Raw genomic sequence first — 21,315 nt, 5'->3', positions numbered from 1 at the left:
GTTGGCCTTGTGTTAGCACACTGGCATTTCTTATACAGTATCTACTGCATTTGAACAGAGTGAGACACAAGAATATCCGTTCCATTGAAAATCTCTTCTGCACAACTGGAACGTACTTAAACTGAGATGTGCATGAAGCCTTTTACAAAGTCCATAAAATTATTTATTTGGTTTGTTTTTATTTGTTATGATTTAATATTACTGTTCTGTTCAAATTCATTGGTATTGGTAGTGATTCACCCTCTTGCTTTAACCATTGTATACATTTTCTTTAAGTGAACAGAGGGGAATAAAATCAGCACACATTAGTGTGTCCTTATTTCAAATATCCTGGCATGCAGCAAGGCAGGTTATGACCAACATAACAGCTTTGTTCTACAAACCAGCACAAATCAATGCCGCTTTCAGATGATATCATCAATCGTAGACAAGCCACAGTTGTTGAAGACCTTTTCAGATCTGTATTCATCTCAGTTGTTTTCAGTAGTTGTGATTTTGACATTGATGGCATTTTTAATTCAGCTCATTCCTCTAACATAAGCCTTGAGTGAAGGACAAATACCATCAGTCCTCAGACTTAATTTTGAAGGTGGTGGGTGATGGATTTAATATTCAAAATTATTACATGGTTGCAGATTGCACATTCTGGCATACTGAAGTAATTGAAAAGCATTATTTATTATTATGCTGTCTACACAAAATCGTACATAATACTGCACATAAAGTATAGTATTATACTTGTAGTCAGATATGTTGGGTAGGTACAGTATCATATATGGCAGTTGTTATTGGTTCCATGAGGGGTTTTACAAAGCTTATCTTAAACTAACAATTGTCTCACAAACTACCATACCTTCATTGTGTGGGCTAACAACTTATTTAAAAGGTCTGTTCACAATGAAATGTTCTGATTTGTTGACAAAGTTTATATTCAGCTGCCATTGCTGTACTATAGCAAACCCATTTTAATGACCCCACTAGCAGCAGAACTCATAAATGGTGATATCCGATGGTCTGTCAGTTGTTTTTTTCTGTCCAACACTTTGGTTCAAAGAACATACTGATTCAGATCCTCAAAGGATGAATCCTTACATTGTTGGTAAACCCATGGCCATCAGGCCAAATGGGCAAATATGCTTGAAATTTCCTGAGCACATGCACACTTACCAGTTGAATGAACTGTTTACATATTACAGGGTGTTATACTAGTACCACTCTTAGCACAAAAAGTCATCTTTGCAAACACAAAATATTCCAGTTTAGAGTAAAATTTGGTCACCATATTCAGTTCTTCAAGAGGGCAAATCTTTGTTAAATTTAAACAGCTCTGCAGTTTTTCCTCTAGTGCCACATTCATGACAAACTTATCTTGTCAACCTAACGATTATGATGGCTCTAACAATAGCAATATGGTCAATAGGTGCTTTGTTTTGTCCAACACTTGTGATTCTAGGGTAAAATGGGGCTTTTTGTTTAGATTACTTCAAGGTTTTCCTTTTTTTTTCTTTATCTGTGAGGGCTGGAAAATGTTAATTTTTTTGGCGGATTTATTTGGGTCGCTATCCATTACCTCGCTACCGGGGCAAAGGCAAAGAAAAGAGAGTCTGTTTTTCGGACCATTGATTTGTATTGGTTTGTTGTGACCTATCATACATAAAAGGTTAATCCACCTTGCATCCATGGGGGCATCACCACTGTATGTATATATGTATGTGGCTATGAACAACATGCTTGTTTTATTGTACGGCTCTTGAAAAAAAGGGCTACACAAACTTACTTTTTAAATTTTGTAAATCCAGCAGATTCAGCTGGAATTACTGACCTATACACACCCCCAAGTCCTGCTAGTTGTCCTATGTCAATTCATCCATCCATCCATTCATCAGCTTATGGATCCATCCACTCATCCAACATTGCTAACCACCAGTGCCATATTCGAGCTCAATCCTAGGGCTGAGGAAATATCTCCACAGTGGTTGGGTCAGGTAAAGTAACATTCATAAAAAACAATAAATTCCCCGTAGTCAATGCTCTTTCTTGCAAAGCACAGTGTTCTTTTAGCTGAACACAGTGATTTATTTTGCCTTTGGCAATATGCGTCTTTTTATGCACACCAAAGAAAAGCCATTCAGGTGAGCAGAAAAAAACTTTCAAAAGAAAAGACAAATTTAGATTATTTCAGTGCACAAGTAAGACTTCACTTGCATTTAATCCTGGAGTCTATCACTGAAAAGACACTTTTATGAATGCAAAGTGACATCTACAGTCATTATCAAATGTACTTTTTCAGTTATTTTTAAGGATGCTGTGATGTGTCTTGCCATAAACACGCGCACATTGGCTTCATGAAAACAATTAGAGTAGGCTACAATGCAATTATGTAAAGTAGACGCAATGCTTTCAACTGTACTGGCAGCTGGTAGAACTAATTGTTAAAGAGAGAACTCATTATTATATTGTGACTAGATAAAGTTATTGGCGTGAATATTAGGCTTTAGACTACAATGATAAATCAGAAAAAAAGAAAAAACAAATCTGTACCCCTGCTTACTTTGAGGGAAGCTAGATAGTCAAACAAAACATAGTGTTACATTAAAACCCAAGAGACTTCACATTCACTTTGTTACATCTTCAGCCCCCATGCTCATGTACGCAGCTCATCAGTCATTGCACGTCATTAAGCCACCACCTGAGTAAGAACAGCATCTCCCCAGCCTCTTTGCCAGTCTGAGTCCACAACTATGGCAAGAACAGCCTCTGGCACAAATGGAGGGATTCGGACGGGGAGGAGACGCAGTCAGAACTTTTGCAACGAGTTTTCTGAAATTTAAGTCTTGACCACAAAGGAGCAAAAGGTTTGAGAGGGGCCTTGTTGAAAAAGCGCGAGAGAAGGTCTGTTTCATATTCTCTGCACCAAAACTATTATGAAATGATATTAAGTCACACTTTACATCAAGTCCATGTAATACAATAGTTTTTTTTTGTAACTACATTATCAATCTGGAATCACAGCTGCACATATTGTGTTCAAATGACAAAGTGTGAACACAATAAGTGATTATAATTTAATTTCCAGTTATTAGCTATGATTATAATTAGATTTTAGGTGCAGCTGTGTATTGGTACTTTATGTAAAGTATGGCTTAAGCTCATTCAAGCAAATATAAAGGGAATTCAATGCAGTAAAACTGGCTATAAGTACAAGTGGGGTGGTCATACCCATTCAGTATCAGATTTGAAAAATGGGAATGTGAAAAGTGAAACTCCACATGCTGCAGTACAGCATGCATCGCTTTTCAGTACACTATATTGATGCATCACCAGAGGCAGTCCAAAAGTTAAAAAAAAAAAAAAAAAAAAAAAGATAGAGAAAAAAACTGATAGACTGTCTTGCTTTTCAGTTTAAAAAACATGTTCTTTGTCTGGGTCTCTCAGCACATTTTGTCTGATTTTCTTTGTTTCCCTACTGTCTAAACCTCATTTATGTTAGAGCTACAAAAATGTCACTTGACAGAGACTGAAATTTTCTAATTCAAGCTCATGTTTGTGGCATTTTCCGTCAGTTGTGGAGTGGCTAATTCAGTAGTTGATTATAATTATTGTCTGTGTCTATTCTTCTGAGTCTTTATCTGTACATGACATTTTTTTTGGCCCTATACTCCAAAAACGCAATGTTCTGTGCCTCTCTCAGGAGACACACTGTACTGCTAATAAACCAAGTTTAATACTTGAATATTGAATATTTCTTTACATGATATCCAAACACTGGAAAAAATAATAATTTCACTATTTAACGCCGTTAATTGGAAAGATTTAAATTATATGTATTAAATCCTTATTTTTAAAATCTGACTTGATTTTCATATTTATGTTTAAATGATGTCTGCTCTGTGTCTTATATGTATAATAAGATAAGGTGTATTTGTGTTTTCACATTTAGATGATGCATGTTATCTCATGCCTGATAAGGATTGATCTTTACATAATGATACACGGTCAACATATTATGGCAATGCAGATGGGCAAAATTCCCAACAACCTTGGCAAAAAATGATTCTTCAAAGGCTTTAGACTTCATATTTGCTTAAACAATATAGCTGATTTCCATTTTGTGCTCCAATTTGGTCCATTTTGGATCATCTTTTGCCACTTAGTTAATTCTATTGTGATTCCATTGTGGGTTTTATGATGCCATTATATGTGTTTGGACAATATTGGCAGTGACAACTGAAGCAAAAGGGAACAAGTACAAAGTCTAGACAAATACGTATTCAATTGTCCTTGTCAATTAGTTTTGTAATTTGACACTTAAACAAGGTTGAGGCACCTCCTGGAGAATTGTTGCCAATGAGCATTGCCAATGAAGTTGCAAGTTTTGTCAGTGATTAGAATATCTGCACTTTGAGACAGAAACACAGCAAATGCGGGATAGTAAGTTTCACTCAGATATTAGCATTTCCCCCCTTTTTCTTTACGCAGTGACGGAGTGTTACAGTTTGTTACACTAAGACTGTTAATGCAATGCACTTTCTCTAAGTGCATTCAACATCAAGGGAAAAACATTGATGTGACCCATTTCTAAAACTGTAAACTGAATACATCTGTGTTTCTCTCTCTCCTGCCTGTTACTAACTGACTTAACCACTGAATAGGCAAAGACAAAACCTCCTATAAATATTTTTCAATGAGCTTTAGACCCCCTTGGACTTAGTTGTGGTAGGTATAGAAAGATGATTCACTCTAGGTGTGCATTAGTGTGTTCGATACCTGCATCTGTCCTTTCTAACTGGTGTTGCTTGCTCCTTGCAGGGATTCAGTTTCGTCTCCCTACTTCCTGCAGTGTGGACCGCGCTCAGCCACCTCCAGGTACCAGTCCGTCTCCATCTCTTCTCTTTTCCTCCATACTAGCACTTATCTTTGCAAACTACTTTCAGTTGCAGTCATACATTCATGGGTGGAGGAGGGAGTCCGGCTAGAAAGAGAGACAGACAGAAATAAATAAATAGAGGAGGACAGAAAGAAAGTGAATCTCTTCCTGATAATAACTGGGTTGAAGTTACACATACAGCTTAAAAAGGCTAACATGCAAAGGCTGTTAACATAAATGGCTCCTGTTTTTTTCTTTTTTGTCTCATTTTACTATTTATATTGTCTTCTTTAAAATATTAAGTGAAAGAGCTGGTCCAAAAACCTTCTGTAAGTTGTGAAAATCAAACACTCACCCTCTGTTGGTTGGCTTTAACGGTGACTCTGAAAAGCTCGTGGATAACGGCAGTTGTAGCTAGCCTTCCTGTTCTTCGTTGAATCCATGCGCAGTTAATGTACATAAGAAATTAACACCAATGCTAGGTTAGCTAGCCAAACCTTCAAAAAAGCTATCGAAACCTTAAATAAACTTTAAAACCATATCGGCAACAATGCTCCGTCCTTTCCTTCTTACAAGCTGGGTGTAACGTTAAACACTGATATTATCTCCAATATTACAAATTAAGCTAACGTTAAAAACAAGAGTCAAACGTTAATAAGATAGTTTTAAAACCACTCCAACCGCACCTTTCTGTCCATATCATGATCAAAACACTGACATTTCCCTATGTTAGAGCCAATAAAAGCTTCTGTTATTCGCTGCCATTACCGTGGCAGTTGTTATGTTGTTGTCTGCTGCCGTTGACTCGACGCTCTAGCTTGACGTTGGTCGCGAGCGCCAGACGGTACGTAAAAAAACGTCAGAGACCGCCGGAAGCTGTGTGTATATACGCTGCGTTTCCACTACCTATGCTTACAGGACGAAGCACTGGGAAGTCCATTCATTCCCATGGGAATATCCGTGGAATCCGATGTACCTGCGAAACTCCTCTCCTCTTTAATATTTCGGTCCGGAAATTGCCGCGAGTAGGTTAAAAAATTGAACTTCTGCGGTGGATATGACAGTGTGCTAGGTGTTAGCTAGCTAGCTAACAGGGTGCTAACTAGCTAACAAGCTATTTCCTTCAGTTCAGTCGCCTGTGTTAATTGTGAAGTGAGTTTGTATGATTAAAAAGGACTTGTTTATCTAGTTTTAAAACATTTTAAATTTGAGTAATGTTACTCTGTTAAAATATGGTTATACATTATATACTGTCAGATTGTAATTATGACTCGTTCAGCCATTCATACGTCTTTTTGATTAAATATTTCACAAAACACGCCATGTACCTGGCAAGTTCTGTTTTTGTCCCGGTAATGTTCCAAGTGCATATTCTAAACTACTAATTATTCTTCCCCATGGCTACAGGTACTTTCTATTTGGTTTCTATCCACCCATAAAGAAATGCACTTCCTTGCGTTGGACACTAGAGGCATCATCCGTACATTTACACATCTACAGGCATCAGTCACATAACGTTACATAAGTGGAAACGAGGCGTTAATGCTAATTTATACTACTGCGCTGAATCGACGCCGTAGCTACAGCGTAGGCTTCATGTCGACGTAGAGCCTTTATCATAACCTATGCCTTAGCCCGCTGTACGTCGTCGGCATAATACCGTGCTGACGACAGAGAGCAACGCCTCGTTTTCGCTTACATATGTGACTGGTGGCCGTAGATCTGTACATATATGGATTAACGTTATGTGAACAATTTACAGATCAGAATCCATCTCAAATGAGCAAGTTTACTTCAGATTGAGCGACTCCGTAAGTAAGTGATCTAAGTAAGCTAGCTAATATTCAGAAAATAATGATAAGCCTTTGTTGGAATATTCATTCAGGAACAGAGTTAGTAGCAGCGCCAAAATGATAACCGTATAAACCAAACAGCCGGCAGGATGGTGTCATGGGCAGCATGGGTGTGGTGTTTTGACATTGTGTTATGCATGCAATCCACCATGGGAGATTTAAAAAGTAGCTGATAGCAGTAAGCAGCTAACAGAAAGAAGAAGTACAGCGGCTGAAAATGTCTGCATGTTGGGAAAAAAATGAGGTCCAGGAGCTCCTTACCCTTCAAGCAACGAGATCAGCCGCCATATAACAGAGAAGGTAAATGATTGTTATTGCCTTGTAATTGCAATCGTCACTGTTTATAAAGCACTGCCAGTGTGTGTTACATGTCACACTAGAGACCGACATTGTGTTACATGTCTTTTGCTTCCGCGATACTGGCATGCTGTCTTAAATCACCCACTAGAGCGGCATGATACTGCCGTCATCTGTGTAAAAATGCAAAGACAGGATGGAGGAGGGACTTCCTAGTGGCATTATAGCGCATCTCTGTGTAAAAAAGTCACCGTGATCTCCACTACTCACCAGTGAAGTCTGGCCCCTTCCCCTACTTTCTAAACTTGTTAATAATAATAATGAAATAAAGGATTTTATTGTTGATCATCGATAAATCTGACAAGATTTTTTTCAGTAATTGATTCAAATCATTTTATTGTATAGAATGCCAGGAAATTGTTATAAATAGCCAATCACAAGTTCCCAGAGCCCAAGGTGACATTTTCAAATGTCTTGTTTTTTCCAACCAGCAGTCCAAAACAGAATAATAGCCTACACACAAGAGTTTTAGACCATAGTACTTGATATACAGCTTTAACGATTAATAGATAGGTTTCCTGTCAAACCATCAATGGTTGAATTACTTCAGCCTAAGGGTTTATGCAGGAGCCTGCTGCTCCCCAAATGCTCTGAAAGCCTTGTGTCATGCACACTGTTGAACCACTGTGAGAGCTGATGAAGTTAGAAATGGCCACAGAAAGTAACTAGATTGAATAGTCAGCGAGGACAGAGAGAGGATTGCATGAGGATAATTTGTTGGTAGGTTCCTTAATTTCTGTTGTGAAGCAGATCCATGTCCTTGCCTCTGAGCTGCAGAGGAGTGATAATGTGTCAAAATGCCTGTTTTGAAGGCAGAAACTACCAGGGTCCTCACTGTTTACTTGTAACACTACCGAAATATTTAAGAAGAGCAGAAACACAATTTTTTAGCATGACATTCAGGTCCATTTAGTCTTGGCTGCACCTCCAGTGTGTGGGTCTGTTTACTGAACTGCCCGGTGCAGCAGTGCTAAGCCAAACAATCAAACTCAAACACTGCCAGGCACAACTGCCTACACAAAGGACAGTATGCTTCCCTGAACTATATTAGCTAAACTTTCAACTGAAGCTGTAGTATATTAAAGAAAACCCTGCTGTACATTAGCCCTGTGAATTTACTATGTTGATTTAAACTCTTTTCCTGAACTTGCCTTTTCAACATCTTCTCAGTTGGTGATTCATTGTGTTCAAGGGTTCCTATTGAATGCTGAACATTTTAAAGCATTTGCTATTACTGTGGGCCTTACATGTAGGTGAAGAGGGACAGGTCCTAGGGCTGCATGGCTGCATCGATTATTGATTCTATACTGTCAGTGCCAGTTGCAGATTTTCTTCCTCTTTACATTGAATTCCTTGAATGATTTTTTTTTAAAAATGTTAGTTCAAAATATTGAATCTAGACAGTGACCTTGAACTTTGATTCCAAGGAAATGATGCTGATTATCACAATGTTTTAAGGTAAAAAAAAGAAAGAAGAAGAAGAAGTAATTTTACAATAATTGCCTTGACCCAAATATGTAAACCCCATACCCACTACTTTTTGTTCCAATAGTGTTAAAGTGATTACCCCCAGTTCACCCCCCAGATCAAAAATACATATTCTTCCTCTTACCTGTAGTGCTAGATTGTTTTGGTGTGAGTTGCTGAGTGTTGGAGATATCAACTGTAGAGTTGTCTGCCTTCTCTCAGATGTAATGGAACTAGATGGCACTCAGATTGTGGTGCTCAAAGTAGCAAAGCATACATTTGAAAAACTGCAATGTCTCTTTCCAGTAATCATGACCCAGAATCATGACCTCTATCACTGCACAGAAGGAAGCGGCCATCTACTCATAGACAAGAGACGTAAACTTCATTGCGGCCCCCTCGACTGAGCTGCTATGATAGCTAGCTCAGTGAAAGTCTTGAAATCTCTTTTTCCTTTAGGGGCCGTACACATGTCGTGTCTTAAACTGCAAGGAAAAGGCGAGTTCAGGCGCTTTAGTGCCTTTTTTGTGCCAGCTTTCAAGAGTGAAATGGCAGGTTGTGTCTGGTCCCTAATCAACCTCAACAAGTATGGAGCTGATCTTCTTCCATTCACTGTTTATAAGTGTGTAGGCCTATCGTCTGTGTGGGACAGATGTAAAGCTTTGGCAGCCCTGCACTAACGTGATCAACTTTTCCATATTTATCACAGACTGATATTTTCGGAAGAAGGGAAAGATATCTGTCGGCTGTGATTGGTTGTTCCTCATTACATGACATGCGGTGCGCGCTGCTGCATTCCAAAAGTTGAACTCCGTTGATCTCAAAGCACATCAATCGCACCCTGAAAAATGGGCACTTGGGAACGCGTTCAGCATTGCTTTGGCATTTGAGCGCACCTGCTGTGCATCTACATAGAAAACAATTAATATAAAGGCACAAAAATCCCAGCATGTGTACGCCCTCTTAGTGGGACAGATTATGGATGACCAGCACAGTGATTCGGTTGGCGAGTGTAGTTTGATAGGAAGAAAATAGCTCCCGCGTGAAACTGCTCACAGTAAGGTCTGTGGATTATCTTCAGTAACTGCTTGGGACATGATTTCTGTAAAGAGACATTGCTGTTGACTTTTTCAAACATATTTTTATTATATATATAGGTATATTTTACTTATGTATATTTTAGTGAAGGCAGACATCTCTATGGCTGATATCTCCGACACTCAGCAACTCACATCAAAACGATCGAGACTGATAAATAGCACTAAAAGTAACTGATAAAATATCTGTTTTTGATTTTGGGGTGACCTGTCCCTTTAATACACATAGAAATAGAGTATAAAGTACAATATTTCTCTCTGAAATCTAGTAAAGTGCATAGTGCAAAAATAAAGAGGGAAAAAATGGTAGAACTCAAGTACGAGCACTGTGCCTGAAACTGTACTTCAATGTGGTACTTGAGTAAACATTCAACAATCACTCATATCAACTTCAGTAAACTTTGTAGTGTACACTTTATGTTCAGTTGATTATTCCAGCACTTCTAGCAGCTTCAGTGTGAAGTCAGGGATTTAAAATCTTTAAAGGAGGTAAACTAAATATAGCAATGTTAAAACACAACTGACACAGATATGTAGACACTAAAAAATCACTCTACTAGTGAACTAGTGAATCTTAATCCATTGGCATAATCCAGTAATACCCATGTAGCTCCTTAAGTGGACTATGTACAGTCTATAGGGGGACACCTGGTGTTCAGTTAATGTTATTGCAACACATGCTGATTTTTCTCTTTTTCTGATTGAGTGGGGCAATTCTCTCAGAAGCCTATTATGTGGTGATATGACAACCCGGGAGGAGTCAGCAAATTAAATGTCTTCACTAAACAACATTAACCCAAGCAAATAATTGTGTAATTATGCCCAGCACATAAATGTAGGCGTATAAGGCAACAAATGTGTTTGCAAATGTCAATCCATTTAGGCAAGCATAAAGTATATGAATGAACATCAGATTAAAAAAAGTGTAGTGCTGACTCAACTTTATGATAGGTTAATTTGAAGTCTTTATCATTACACTACTGAGGGAATACAGTCACATTCATTACTTCTGCAAAAGAGGTTATGTGACTGGAGTTGTTTGTCTGTTTGTTTGTCTCTAACTTAACATATTCCCACTATGAAGTTGAATGTTAGAGACCCTAATTACATCTCCTGACTCATTGGTTGTAATCAGACAGTATTTACCGCGCACAGTCGCACTGTCAAGGGGAGAAACCTTGCTGTTTGTGACATTTTCATCGACACATTAGCAGATAATAGAAGATAATAGGTTTTGTATTTGGAGCAGGTAACATCTACAGTGTTTCATTTCTCTAGAGTCTACAAGAAACTCAGTGCGTCACTTTCATTTGGACTGCCAGCATAAGAAACTCAGCCACGCTTTATAGGAAACATTGGAATTAATATACACTGTATATGTAAAAAAAAAAAAAAAAAAAAAAAAAAAATCAACTTAGGAGAAGTATCTTTAAATAGGATGTCAGTTTCCAGGAAAAAAGCAAGTTAGATACATGAAATAAAAAAGATTAGGAGCAAATGAGTTTAACTTATGGTTCATATAATTTAGTTTTGGCTACTACTACAATTTTATGATCAGATTATCTGATTTAAAACAAGGTAATGCCAATTTATTTGTCAGATGATTGAAAAATGAGCATGTGTTAGCTATGGGCATGGAAAATATACTATTGTTTTGTACTATTCTGTTATCTTTATGGTTGTCCTACACACGATAATCATGACAAAAATCTAATTAGTGAACTTTAATGTGTTGTATTGGCAAATGGATGCAAGGCAACTAGAAGAAACACAGATAATGGTGGTAGGAAACGCAGACATTTATGCCATTGAATTTGTATCTGGTACTGAGCTATCTGTAACATTTTCAGTTCTGAAACGAAGTCAAATGGGTAGAAAGTGTAAAAATAGAACATGTGGCGTTGCGTACTGCCTGAGTCACCGTGCTCTTTTCATTTTGGTATCCACCCACTGTGTCTTGCAGAACTGCAGCCCCTTCAAGTTGGAAGGAAGTCAAGTCTGTGACTGGATTTAGCTTAACAGAGTTCCCTGTGGTTTCTTATTTCTTATTGCACTTAATTACCTGTAATCCGAAGTGGTTTGTGGGAGTGTGTGTGTGTTTGTGTGCGTGGGACTCTACCTGCACCTGTTTACGTCAGGATACAACATGTGTTTAAATTAAAACAATCTTGCTGTATTGTATAACATATCCAGCCAGTGCCTTCTCATGCTGGTTGTGTCTGTATATTTTTATTTTATTTTAATTATTTGTCTAAGTAGGCTATAATATATTGTTTCAATTACTTTTCTTTCTTTTAAAAAAAAAAAGTCTAGTTTTTATATTTGTTGTAGTTAACAAAAACAGTTGTTTTTTTACACCTAGTTTTAGTTTTCAGTGTAACTATAATAATCTTATTTTAAACATTTAATTAAACTTTTTTTTGTCAGCCAGATATTAATGAATGGATGCTGTTTTCTTTAAATTTATGGAGCAATCTCTTAAAACAGAAATATTTTTCATTTTCTCCTAAATTCATCTTAACTAGTTTAAAGAGACAAGATGTTGGGGGAAAAAAATCAATAAAAAAAAATCAACATTATAAAAAATGGCAAAAATTAAAAAAAAGCAAAGAAGTAGCATCGGGTCCATAGAGGATTAACATCAGAATAAAACAGTCAAGATTTTTTTCAAAATAAATCTCATGTCAGTCAAAGCAAGAAATTAATTATAATATATGTTTGGGGGTGGACACATGCCCCCACTATAAGATAGTGACAATAATTGCATTGAATGGAATGTGGCCGATTTGTGAGTGCTAGTCAATCAACAATTATCAGTGTTGGCTAATAGCCATACATTCACCCAGCGACCAACGATGGTGCTCACAGGTGTATTCAAGTAACGTTAATTTTTTTTGCATGTTTTTTTTTCCGGGGGTGGCAAGACTCCCCAGCAGATTTGGTCCCCCCAAATGTCGACTCTGTTTCTACGGCTTTGAGTCAAGCTGACATCTGCAGATGGATTTATGGTATCTGAGCCCACTGAGTTTCAAGCACCTTAGTATCCAGATTACTGTACAAGCTCTGCTCATAGTTTCTCTCATCATTTAAGAGGTTTGGTAATGTTTCATAATTTGATAGTTAAAAACCGACAAGATTTATCCAGTTCATTGCCAGTTCAGTTCATTCTTGTGTTGTGCATTAAATAATTTAGGCACCCAACTTGAAATCTTGCATTACAAATTCAATATATGTTTTTAAGACATTTACTAGAGTGTCAACTGTTTTTCCATTATCTGAACAATGTAAAAATAAGGATAAAGATTAAGTCAGTGTTTTATCATAGCCTTAAAAAAAGATATTCAGCAAGTGAAGTTGGTCCATTTCCAACTCTGCTGTGAGGTCCATCTGGATGGATTACCATCAGAATCTCATTTGCACTTAAAAAAGCAAATCTTTCCCATAATCCTTCATTGCACCTCCCCAATAAACACAGACATGATACAAAGCTGCTGTTGCTTTTCACCTTACTGACATTTTCCTTCGCTTTGAGCGCTAAAGTGCCCTGGCTAATCTCTCATCATGCTATGACGCTCTTCTATCACACACTGTGTGATACAGGTGAACTGCAGCACTTGGCCCTTGTCAGCTTTTGGCCACATTTTTCATGCTCACGTTTTATTTTATCCTCTACCCTTGTCTTGCCTTGTCCTCGTCCTCTCATCCTGCTTGTGCTATCCAGCGGTATCATATCCTCCCAGTTACAAGAAGACTCCACCTCCTGTGCCCCCGCGCACCACCACCAAGCCTCTTATCTCTGTGACAGCCCAGAGCAGTACAGAGTCCACCCAAGATGCCTACCAGGAGGGCAGGCATCCACGGGGCGGTCTGTGGACCACGGATAGCCTTGGCCGTCCCATCTACAGCTCCATGGACAGCCTGGACAGCACCAAGGCGGTCACCATGGCAATGGAGTCAGCAGCAGGCAAGAGGCATGCATCCTTGGGCAGCCACACCTCTGTCCAGACATGCGACAAAGCAGTGCTGGTGTCCAAGGCCGAGGAGTACCTCAAAACCCCACGTTCCTCTATTGGGATACAGGTAACAACATAACTGACAACCGTCTTCTTCTTTCTAGTCCTGGCTGAAAGGATGACTCCTTCATTCTGATATTCAGAGTGTTACTACGGATGAGAGCTGTCCTCCAGTCAAACCATGTCTCAGGGTTCTCAGTAAAATCACTTTTAAATCAACCAAACACACCTTTTTTATTCCCAAAGAGGAACACATGAGCCAAATGTTCAATGTTGTGTAAGTGGTTGTTTGAGTTGCATTGTAGTCATTGCACCATTGGATTATTACATGACAAGAGGATTAGGTTCCTTCATTGAAGATTTACTTCCGTCCACATCCCCAGGCAGACTTCAAAGTGTTGAACCGGCAATACAGCTACACGTGCAAATTGGTTAATCTTGTCATTTTTTTAGTATTACAAGTTCCCAAATGTACCGATCTGTGTGAAGTGCTCTACAAGGGTTTGCAGGCTTGTTGACCTTTACAAGTATCAGGCTATATTACAGGGACAGGGCTTATTCAAAGGCAGCAGAAATGAAGAGTAAAATGAGGAGCTCTCTTACTGTCTTTGTTATAGTTTGTGACCTTGGTGTTTAACCTGTTAAGTTCTTCTTGAGCTGGCTGATAGTATAGAGCCAATACCTGAGCTCGTAGCTCCACTGCAAGATAAGGATTCTGCCTTGTGTGCTAACTGTCCGACCAGCTTAGGTAGCTGCATCTCCTCAAGGCAACTGTTCTCAGTTGTTTGCCCCAATTTTGGAGATGGCTGTCTGTGTGGACCATGTTGTTCCTGCATGCTGCCCACAGATGTCTCTTGTGGGCAATGCTGGCCATGGTGTCCAAAAGAATTGACGGTCCTCTTGCAAATTGAACTGTTCAGAGTGGACACAGTACCAGCAGTAACCCAGAGTTCCAACTAGCTGATGATTCTATTTTCAGTTTTCTCAAAGAAATACCTCACCCACAAAATAAGTATTAGTAAACCAATTACTCACCTCATGTTGCCATGAATTCATGAAGAAAACTTTGTCTTTCTGGCATGCCTCCACTGTGAGTGAAGAATCCAAAAACAGAGATAAATCTTGATGAACTGGAATAAAACAGGGTTTGTGTTTTTCACAACAGCAAAACTGCATCAAAATATCTGAATGATCCATGCCTCATTTATCTACAGGGTTCCTACGCAAGTATGGAAAGTGTGGAAAAGTATGGAAATAAATTTGATCAATTTCCAGGTATTAAAAAGTATGGAAAATGAAAAATAAAGTATGGAAAAATATTTATGTTTCCAGACTATTACCACTGTTCTAAAATACTGTTTTCTAAAATAGAAAATTAGGTATTTCCAAAAATAATTTAATCAATCCGGATCGTGTTTTATGCCGGGCCAAGCACAGTTTGTGTGAGAGCAAACGTCTCAGAAAACATACCGCCCCTTTTACCTGATTGACAAGTGGTATGTCCAGTCCGCTGCCCCATGACCCTCCTCCAGCCCCCCAGGTATCAAGTTTCACTCCAACACTGCACCTTCGACAAGAAGACGAGTTTCACGTGGTTCACAATGGGTAGATGCAAGTTTTTGGATGGATGGCTTGACAATACCGTATATAAATACTGGTTGGCCAAGGATTCCCAATTCACACACAGAGCTAGATGCAAGCTTTGTGTGAAATCGTTTGACATCGCCAACATGGGGGAGAAGGCAATTCTGAGCCACATCACAGGAAAAAACACCGATGTCTCGTTACTGCATCGCTTGCACCCCGAGTCCCAACCTTTTTGCCTCAGCCCAGACATTGAACTTACCTGAGTTTTTATTTGCATGCCATTATGGTACTCGGCTACAGTTGCCTATTAAGAATAATTAAATATGATGTGAAATATGATACACTGATATATTTACTCAGATGTCGCATATTCTCTGGAAAAAAAAACAAAACACAGAGAAGTCTGGAAATTAGGGTATGGAAAAGTATGGAATTTTGAAATCCCAAATGTGTAGGAACCCTGTATCTAGTCACATGCTCAGTACTTCCCGAACACTAGGGGTGTAAATCACCAGTGTTATCACAATATGATAAAACAACACAGAAAAAATGCAAGTAATTGTAACTGCTTAAGTGCAGTTAAGTTTAACCCAAACCATCATCTTTTTCCTAAACCTTCAGAGGCCAGTACTACGAAGCAGGATTTGGAGTTAACGAGGTAACTTCGGGGTTAACTTTGGGTCTTCAGTGCTAAGAAGCTGGTTCTATTTTTACTGGGATAAATCTCCGTGGTAACTTATGCTGAACAGCTAACCTTCTCCAGAGCAGGTTAACTTTAGGTCATCAGATCACATGCTGTCAGCGCCCCGACCTCTGACCAATCAATTTATGAACAAAAGTAAAAATATATGCTATGTGCTGTTATAGGTCAGTAGAATCATTCAATTGTTCCAGGGCTCTTTTTAAAAATGCATGTGTCTGGGAAGTACTCATCATAAGACTGGATAAATTAGACTTAGTTTACACTGCCCAAGTTGTGTGTAAGTTTGTAAACATATGTCATGATGTAGTTTTGCTGTTGTTAAAAGCGGCCCCCTTTACGAGTTCATCAAGATGTTTCTCCATTTTTGGATTCTTTGTTCACCGTGGAGGCATATGAGAGAAATGTTTCCTTCATGAATTCAACATAACACAGGATGAGTAAGTGGTATACAAATGATCACTTTGTAGGTGAAATAATCCTTTAAAGGTTGAACTCTCTCTGGTCTTCACTGACATCCATGCAGCTACCTGCACTGCAGTTGTACATGTTGGTACTGATAACACCAGGTTTAGACAATCTATTAAGCTGTAGCTGGATTTTCAAAACCTTGGAAAGCACTACATTGTGTCCTCCAGATCATGCATCAATGTGTGTCATGACGGAGAGATCTTGTTTCTGATTCACACTCACAAGTGCTGGTTTCTTACAGTTGCACAGGCTGTTGGTTCACCTCTTCACCTTGAAGGATAGGTGGGGAAAGGCAATTCACTCCTGACTGTCAACCTCTGTTGAGGTTCTTGTGTAGCACTTAAAGGACCAGGGTGGCTGCGGGTCCTTAAAAAGTCTTGAAATGTGTTAAATTCAGATTGAATGGGTCTTGAATGTTTTTTAGTCAAGTCACCGATAGAATCTCCCGTGTTGGCTCTACAGGAAACATCATTTTAACAGGAGGGAAACACTATTTGATGGGGGAATGGACTCAGCACAACACCTGCCTGCGCACAATTTCCCCATTTTCGCCCCCTCACACACTTCAATCATGCAATGAGTCTGCATTGTTTAACCAAGGCCCTGCTAGCCAGTCTGCTTGTTATGGAAATAAGTAAATGCAAGTCCAAGGACAAATGGCTTGAGAATCACGACTATTCATGGTGGTTAAAGCCGGTGCCTTGAAATGTTTACAAAGCAAACTGCGCTGTGTGTCGAAGGTGTTTCAGACTAGGTATAATGGGGATCAGCACATGCAGAGCCATAAGCACGGAGAGTATCGTCAGGGTCATTTTTACTGTTCATTTTGAACGGGCATCAATGTGTGTTTTTGGAAAAAGTATATTTTTGCTTTAGGTGTGTATTTCCATGGCAAGTTTGGTGTTTAATTTAATTTAAAGTGGTATTAAAAAGGTCCAAAAAGTCTTATATTCTGTATGTTTGAGTGGCATCATTATAGGCCTATATGTGTTTCTCAAACAGCCCCCATCAGAGCCAGCACACCCGCCAGTTTTATTGCTAGTAGAAAGACAAAAGTGAAAACTTGAATGTCCTCTGACAAGTAAGAAATCTGCTCAACATGAAATGCATTTCCAAATGTCAGCTGTCTTTCTGAATGGTAGACGCGCGTCTGCACTTTGGTGTGTGTGTTCATTTCAGTTGTGGATAATCATGATGATTTGACAGTGTCCTGTTGTCTGTACTCACCAGGTGGAAACTGTGACAGACTCTGAGACTGAAAGTAAAGGCCTTCCTCAGTTCCACTCTATAGGAATTCAGGTGGAGGATCACAAACGGTATGTGGGTCAGAGAAATGAAACACAGTGTCCACAGTCAAAGTACATTTCCTCTTACCTGTAGTGCTTTTCATCAGTCTAGATTGTTTTGGTGTTAGCTGCTGAGTGTTGGAGCTATCAGCCGTAGAGATGTCTGCCTTCTCTCAGAAATAATGAAAGTAGATGGCACTCAGCTTGTGGTGCTCAAAGTACCAAAAATACATTTAAGGAACTCAACAGCAATGTCTCTTTCTAGAAATCATGACCTAGGTACTCAAGATAATCCACAGACCTTGTTGTGAGCAGTTTCATGTTGGAACTACTTTCTTACTAATTAACTTCACTTGCCAGCTGTATCACTGTGCAGGAGGAAGCGTGCATCTACTCATGGATGAGAGGGTCGTGCTTGTGACAGTGTGAGATGTAAAAATGAATGGTGTCCTCATTGGCTGTACTGTAACATTAGCTACTCCAGTGGTGTTTAGTGTGTTAATAGTCGATGCATGCTTCCTTCTGTACAGTGTTACGGTTGGCTGGTGTGTTCGGTAGAGAGAAAATAGTTCCTACATGAAACTGCTCACAACAAGGTCTATCTTGAGTAACTGAGACGATTTCTGGAAAGAGACATTGCTGCTGAGTTTTTCAAAAGTATTTTTGGAGCTTTGAGCACCAAGAGCTGAGAGCCATCTAGTTACATCACATTCAAGAGAAGGCAGACGTTTGTACGGCCAATATCGGCAGCACTCTTTGGGTGAACTGTCCCTTCAAGCAGTGTCCCTGTAATTCATGCATTTTTAGGCATGGGAGGTTCAAGCGCTCCAACAGTGTGACCACTGCAGTACAGGCAGACATGGAGTTGGAGGGCTTCCCCTCCATGGAGGACAAGGGCCTGCAGTTCGGTGGCGCCTTCGGTCGCCACTCCGAACCCAGCACGCCCACGCAGTATGGAGCCATCCGTACGGTGCGCACACAAGGCCTGTTCAGTTACAGGGAGGACTACCGGCCCTCCAGCGGGCCCCCCAGCCCACAGCCTGAACCCTGGCTGGTTGAACCCAGCTTGGAGAGCACCGAATCAGGGCGAGTGTCCCCGCTCCGCAGGGACGGCAGCTGGTTCATGCAGCTCCTTCACAATGAAACCAAACGGCTGGAGGGATGGTGCAAAGAGATGGAGAGAGAAGCAGAGGAGCATGACCTGACGGAGGAGAGTGAGTACCCCGAGGACAGCAGGGCCTGCTCCTGCATATGTGCTTTATGATAATCTTTTTCGCAGTATGTATATCAGTATAGCCAAAGTGAACATTCACAGTATTAGCTGTCATGTTGACTATGAGAACACAGAATCGTGACGGGCGTTTTGTGAGCAGATTGGATGCTTGTGAACGACTGAAAGACGTTGCTCAACATGTTAGCCTTTGCCAAGCTGTCACTCTCTTTCTCTCTGTCTCCCTCTCTCTCTCTCTCGATGTGTGTGTCCACCAGTCCTAGGAAAAATCCGGAGTGCAGTGGGAAGTGCTCAGCTACTCATGTCTCAAAAGTTTCAGCAGTTTTACTGGCTATGTCAGCAGAATCTGGTGAGTCGTACGTGTTTGTGAACCAGCACGCTGTGTCGACCTACATACTGTTAATATGTTACATCACAAAAGATCAGGGGGAAACTTGTTGAGAGGCTTCTCTTCCTCTGAGCTCCGAGAAGGTGCTCGGCCTGACGCTGCACTTGTGCGCCCTCCAGAAATAGACCACAGAGATCAATAGCGAAGCAGTCCCTTTGCTGCTATTGACCCCGCAGTAAACGAAAGGGGAATTCCAATAGGAAGCAGCACCTGTGTTGAGGCTATCCATTAGTGCACCGAGGCAGCGGTTTGAATGGGATCTCAGAGTTTGAATAATGGACTGCCACGCTGTCTCACTGTTTAGCCCTCATGTCACGTCGATGGGAAACTCATACCTTTTCTAATGCTAACCATCCACAGAGTCAGCATATATCAGAGGATGATAGTGTCATGAGTGGGAATGTTTCTGCAGCTACAGTAGAGAGAGGCAGTCACAGAGACAGGCAGGCACTTAATCACACCTTACTAAAGCATAGCTAATTTTTTGAATGAAATGCAAAACCTTGTGGAGGTGGCTGAAATCTGCCAGCTATCTCACTGCCTTGTGTTGGGCTTTTTTTATGCGTTTGTGCGTGTGCCTTAACTCAGTGTGCTGCTCTCTTTTGGATGGTTTGGGGCCGCACTCTCTCTCTCTCTCCCCATAGATAATGGGATGATGAATTAAGTCTAACATTGGTAGTGACAAGCCTTAGATTGCCCTGAGCTTTCAGACGTGTCTGAATGAGAGAATGACTCTGTTTCCCCTCTGGACGGAGGAGGAACTGCATGATGTGTCTATAAAAAGCTCCGAACGTGCTTTGAAGTTTGACTTGACGGACCCTGTCTTGGTCTGAGATGACACTCATTCTGTGTTGGCTGTCTGTGGTAATGAGCACATGTCTGTATGTGGCAGGCTAATGAGAGGAGGATGAGCTGCAGTTGACAAACTGGGTACAGGAGGTATCATGAACAGCAATGCACCACAAAAATGCAGCAACAGTTAGCACCATTCACATCTAATTTTTACAGAATCTGGATAATTTTGCAAATCACAGTGAAAGTGAATAACACTATAACACTTCTGAACTCTGCAAAAACACTTGTGCTGACAGTAATTCTCACACACTTGGTGTTGGTACAAAAAGAAATTTCTAAAGAGGGCAAATGAAGAGCATTTCCCTTCCCCATGCACTCAGCCTTCACTGCATATGACCATAAAAATGACCTTTAATAATTATTAATTATGGTGGTTCCCACAGCACATAATAGACTCATAAAAAAGATGCAGTGTTCAGGGAGTCAGTTGAGGTGATGAACATAAGTTGGTGCTGTACTGCCACACAGTGGTAGAAATGGTGAGGTGGCCATGTTGTCCTGAAAGTAGTGCCTATTATAACGGAGACTCTGAAAAGACTTTTAAAAGACTAAAGTCTGACGCCCTCTCATATCTAAAGAGAGTGTGACTTTTTGTACATTATTTCCTATCCTGCTCCTGGTGGAAGACATCACATCAAACTCCCTCTAAGAAATATGACAATGCCTTACATATTTTCAAGAACACAGAACTCTAGAATTACAGGATTAAAGGTGTCATATGTCAATAGCATTCTTGTGAATTTGGCATCAATATGACCAATAAAGATAGAATGTATTTGCTTGCAAACTCTGCATTTGGATTTTGTCGCCTTGTTGGTTCGCTGTTCTATTTTAGTGGGAGGAAACTGTGGGAATGAGAGGTGGACTGTTTCAAAAATTTAAATTATTCACTAAAATAAGTGCTGGTTGATGAATCAGATAAATGCTGACTTTAACACAGACTCGTGTTCACAACTCCACCAGTTTCTCCTCCTTTATCACAGTCCAAGAAAACAGGCTTGTTCACGTTTTTGGGGGCAAGCCAAAATCTCAAGGAACACCTGTATTTATATCTGTGCACAAGAGCTCCTATGTGTTATCACTCTTATTATGACATAAGACAATAAAAATAAGAAAAATATGTGTTCTATTTTCTTTTGGTGG

General features: G+C 39.9%; 1 protein-coding gene across 1 annotated transcript in view; it reads left to right on the top strand.

Moving 5' to 3' along the window:
- Positions 1–21,315, top strand: part of LOC126398338 (disks large-associated protein 2-like) — a 116,201-nt gene that overhangs the window by 87,402 nt on the left and 7,484 nt on the right. The window contains exons 7-11 of the mRNA XM_050057575.1: positions 4,810–4,866; positions 13,363–13,721; positions 17,643–17,728; positions 18,506–18,912; positions 19,187–19,278. Of these exons, the coding sequence (XP_049913532.1) occupies positions 4,810–4,866; positions 13,363–13,721; positions 17,643–17,728; positions 18,506–18,912; positions 19,187–19,278 (1,001 nt within the window). The remainder of the gene's footprint in view (positions 1–4,809; positions 4,867–13,362; positions 13,722–17,642; positions 17,729–18,505; positions 18,913–19,186; positions 19,279–21,315) is intronic.

Source organism: Epinephelus moara, chromosome 12, assembly GCF_006386435.1.
Source record: "Epinephelus moara isolate mb chromosome 12, YSFRI_EMoa_1.0, whole genome shotgun sequence".
NCBI classification, from domain to species: domain Eukaryota; kingdom Metazoa; phylum Chordata; class Actinopteri; order Perciformes; family Serranidae; genus Epinephelus; species Epinephelus moara.
Note: the sequence above shows the minus strand (reverse complement) of the source record. Positions and strands in the feature narration are given on the sequence as shown.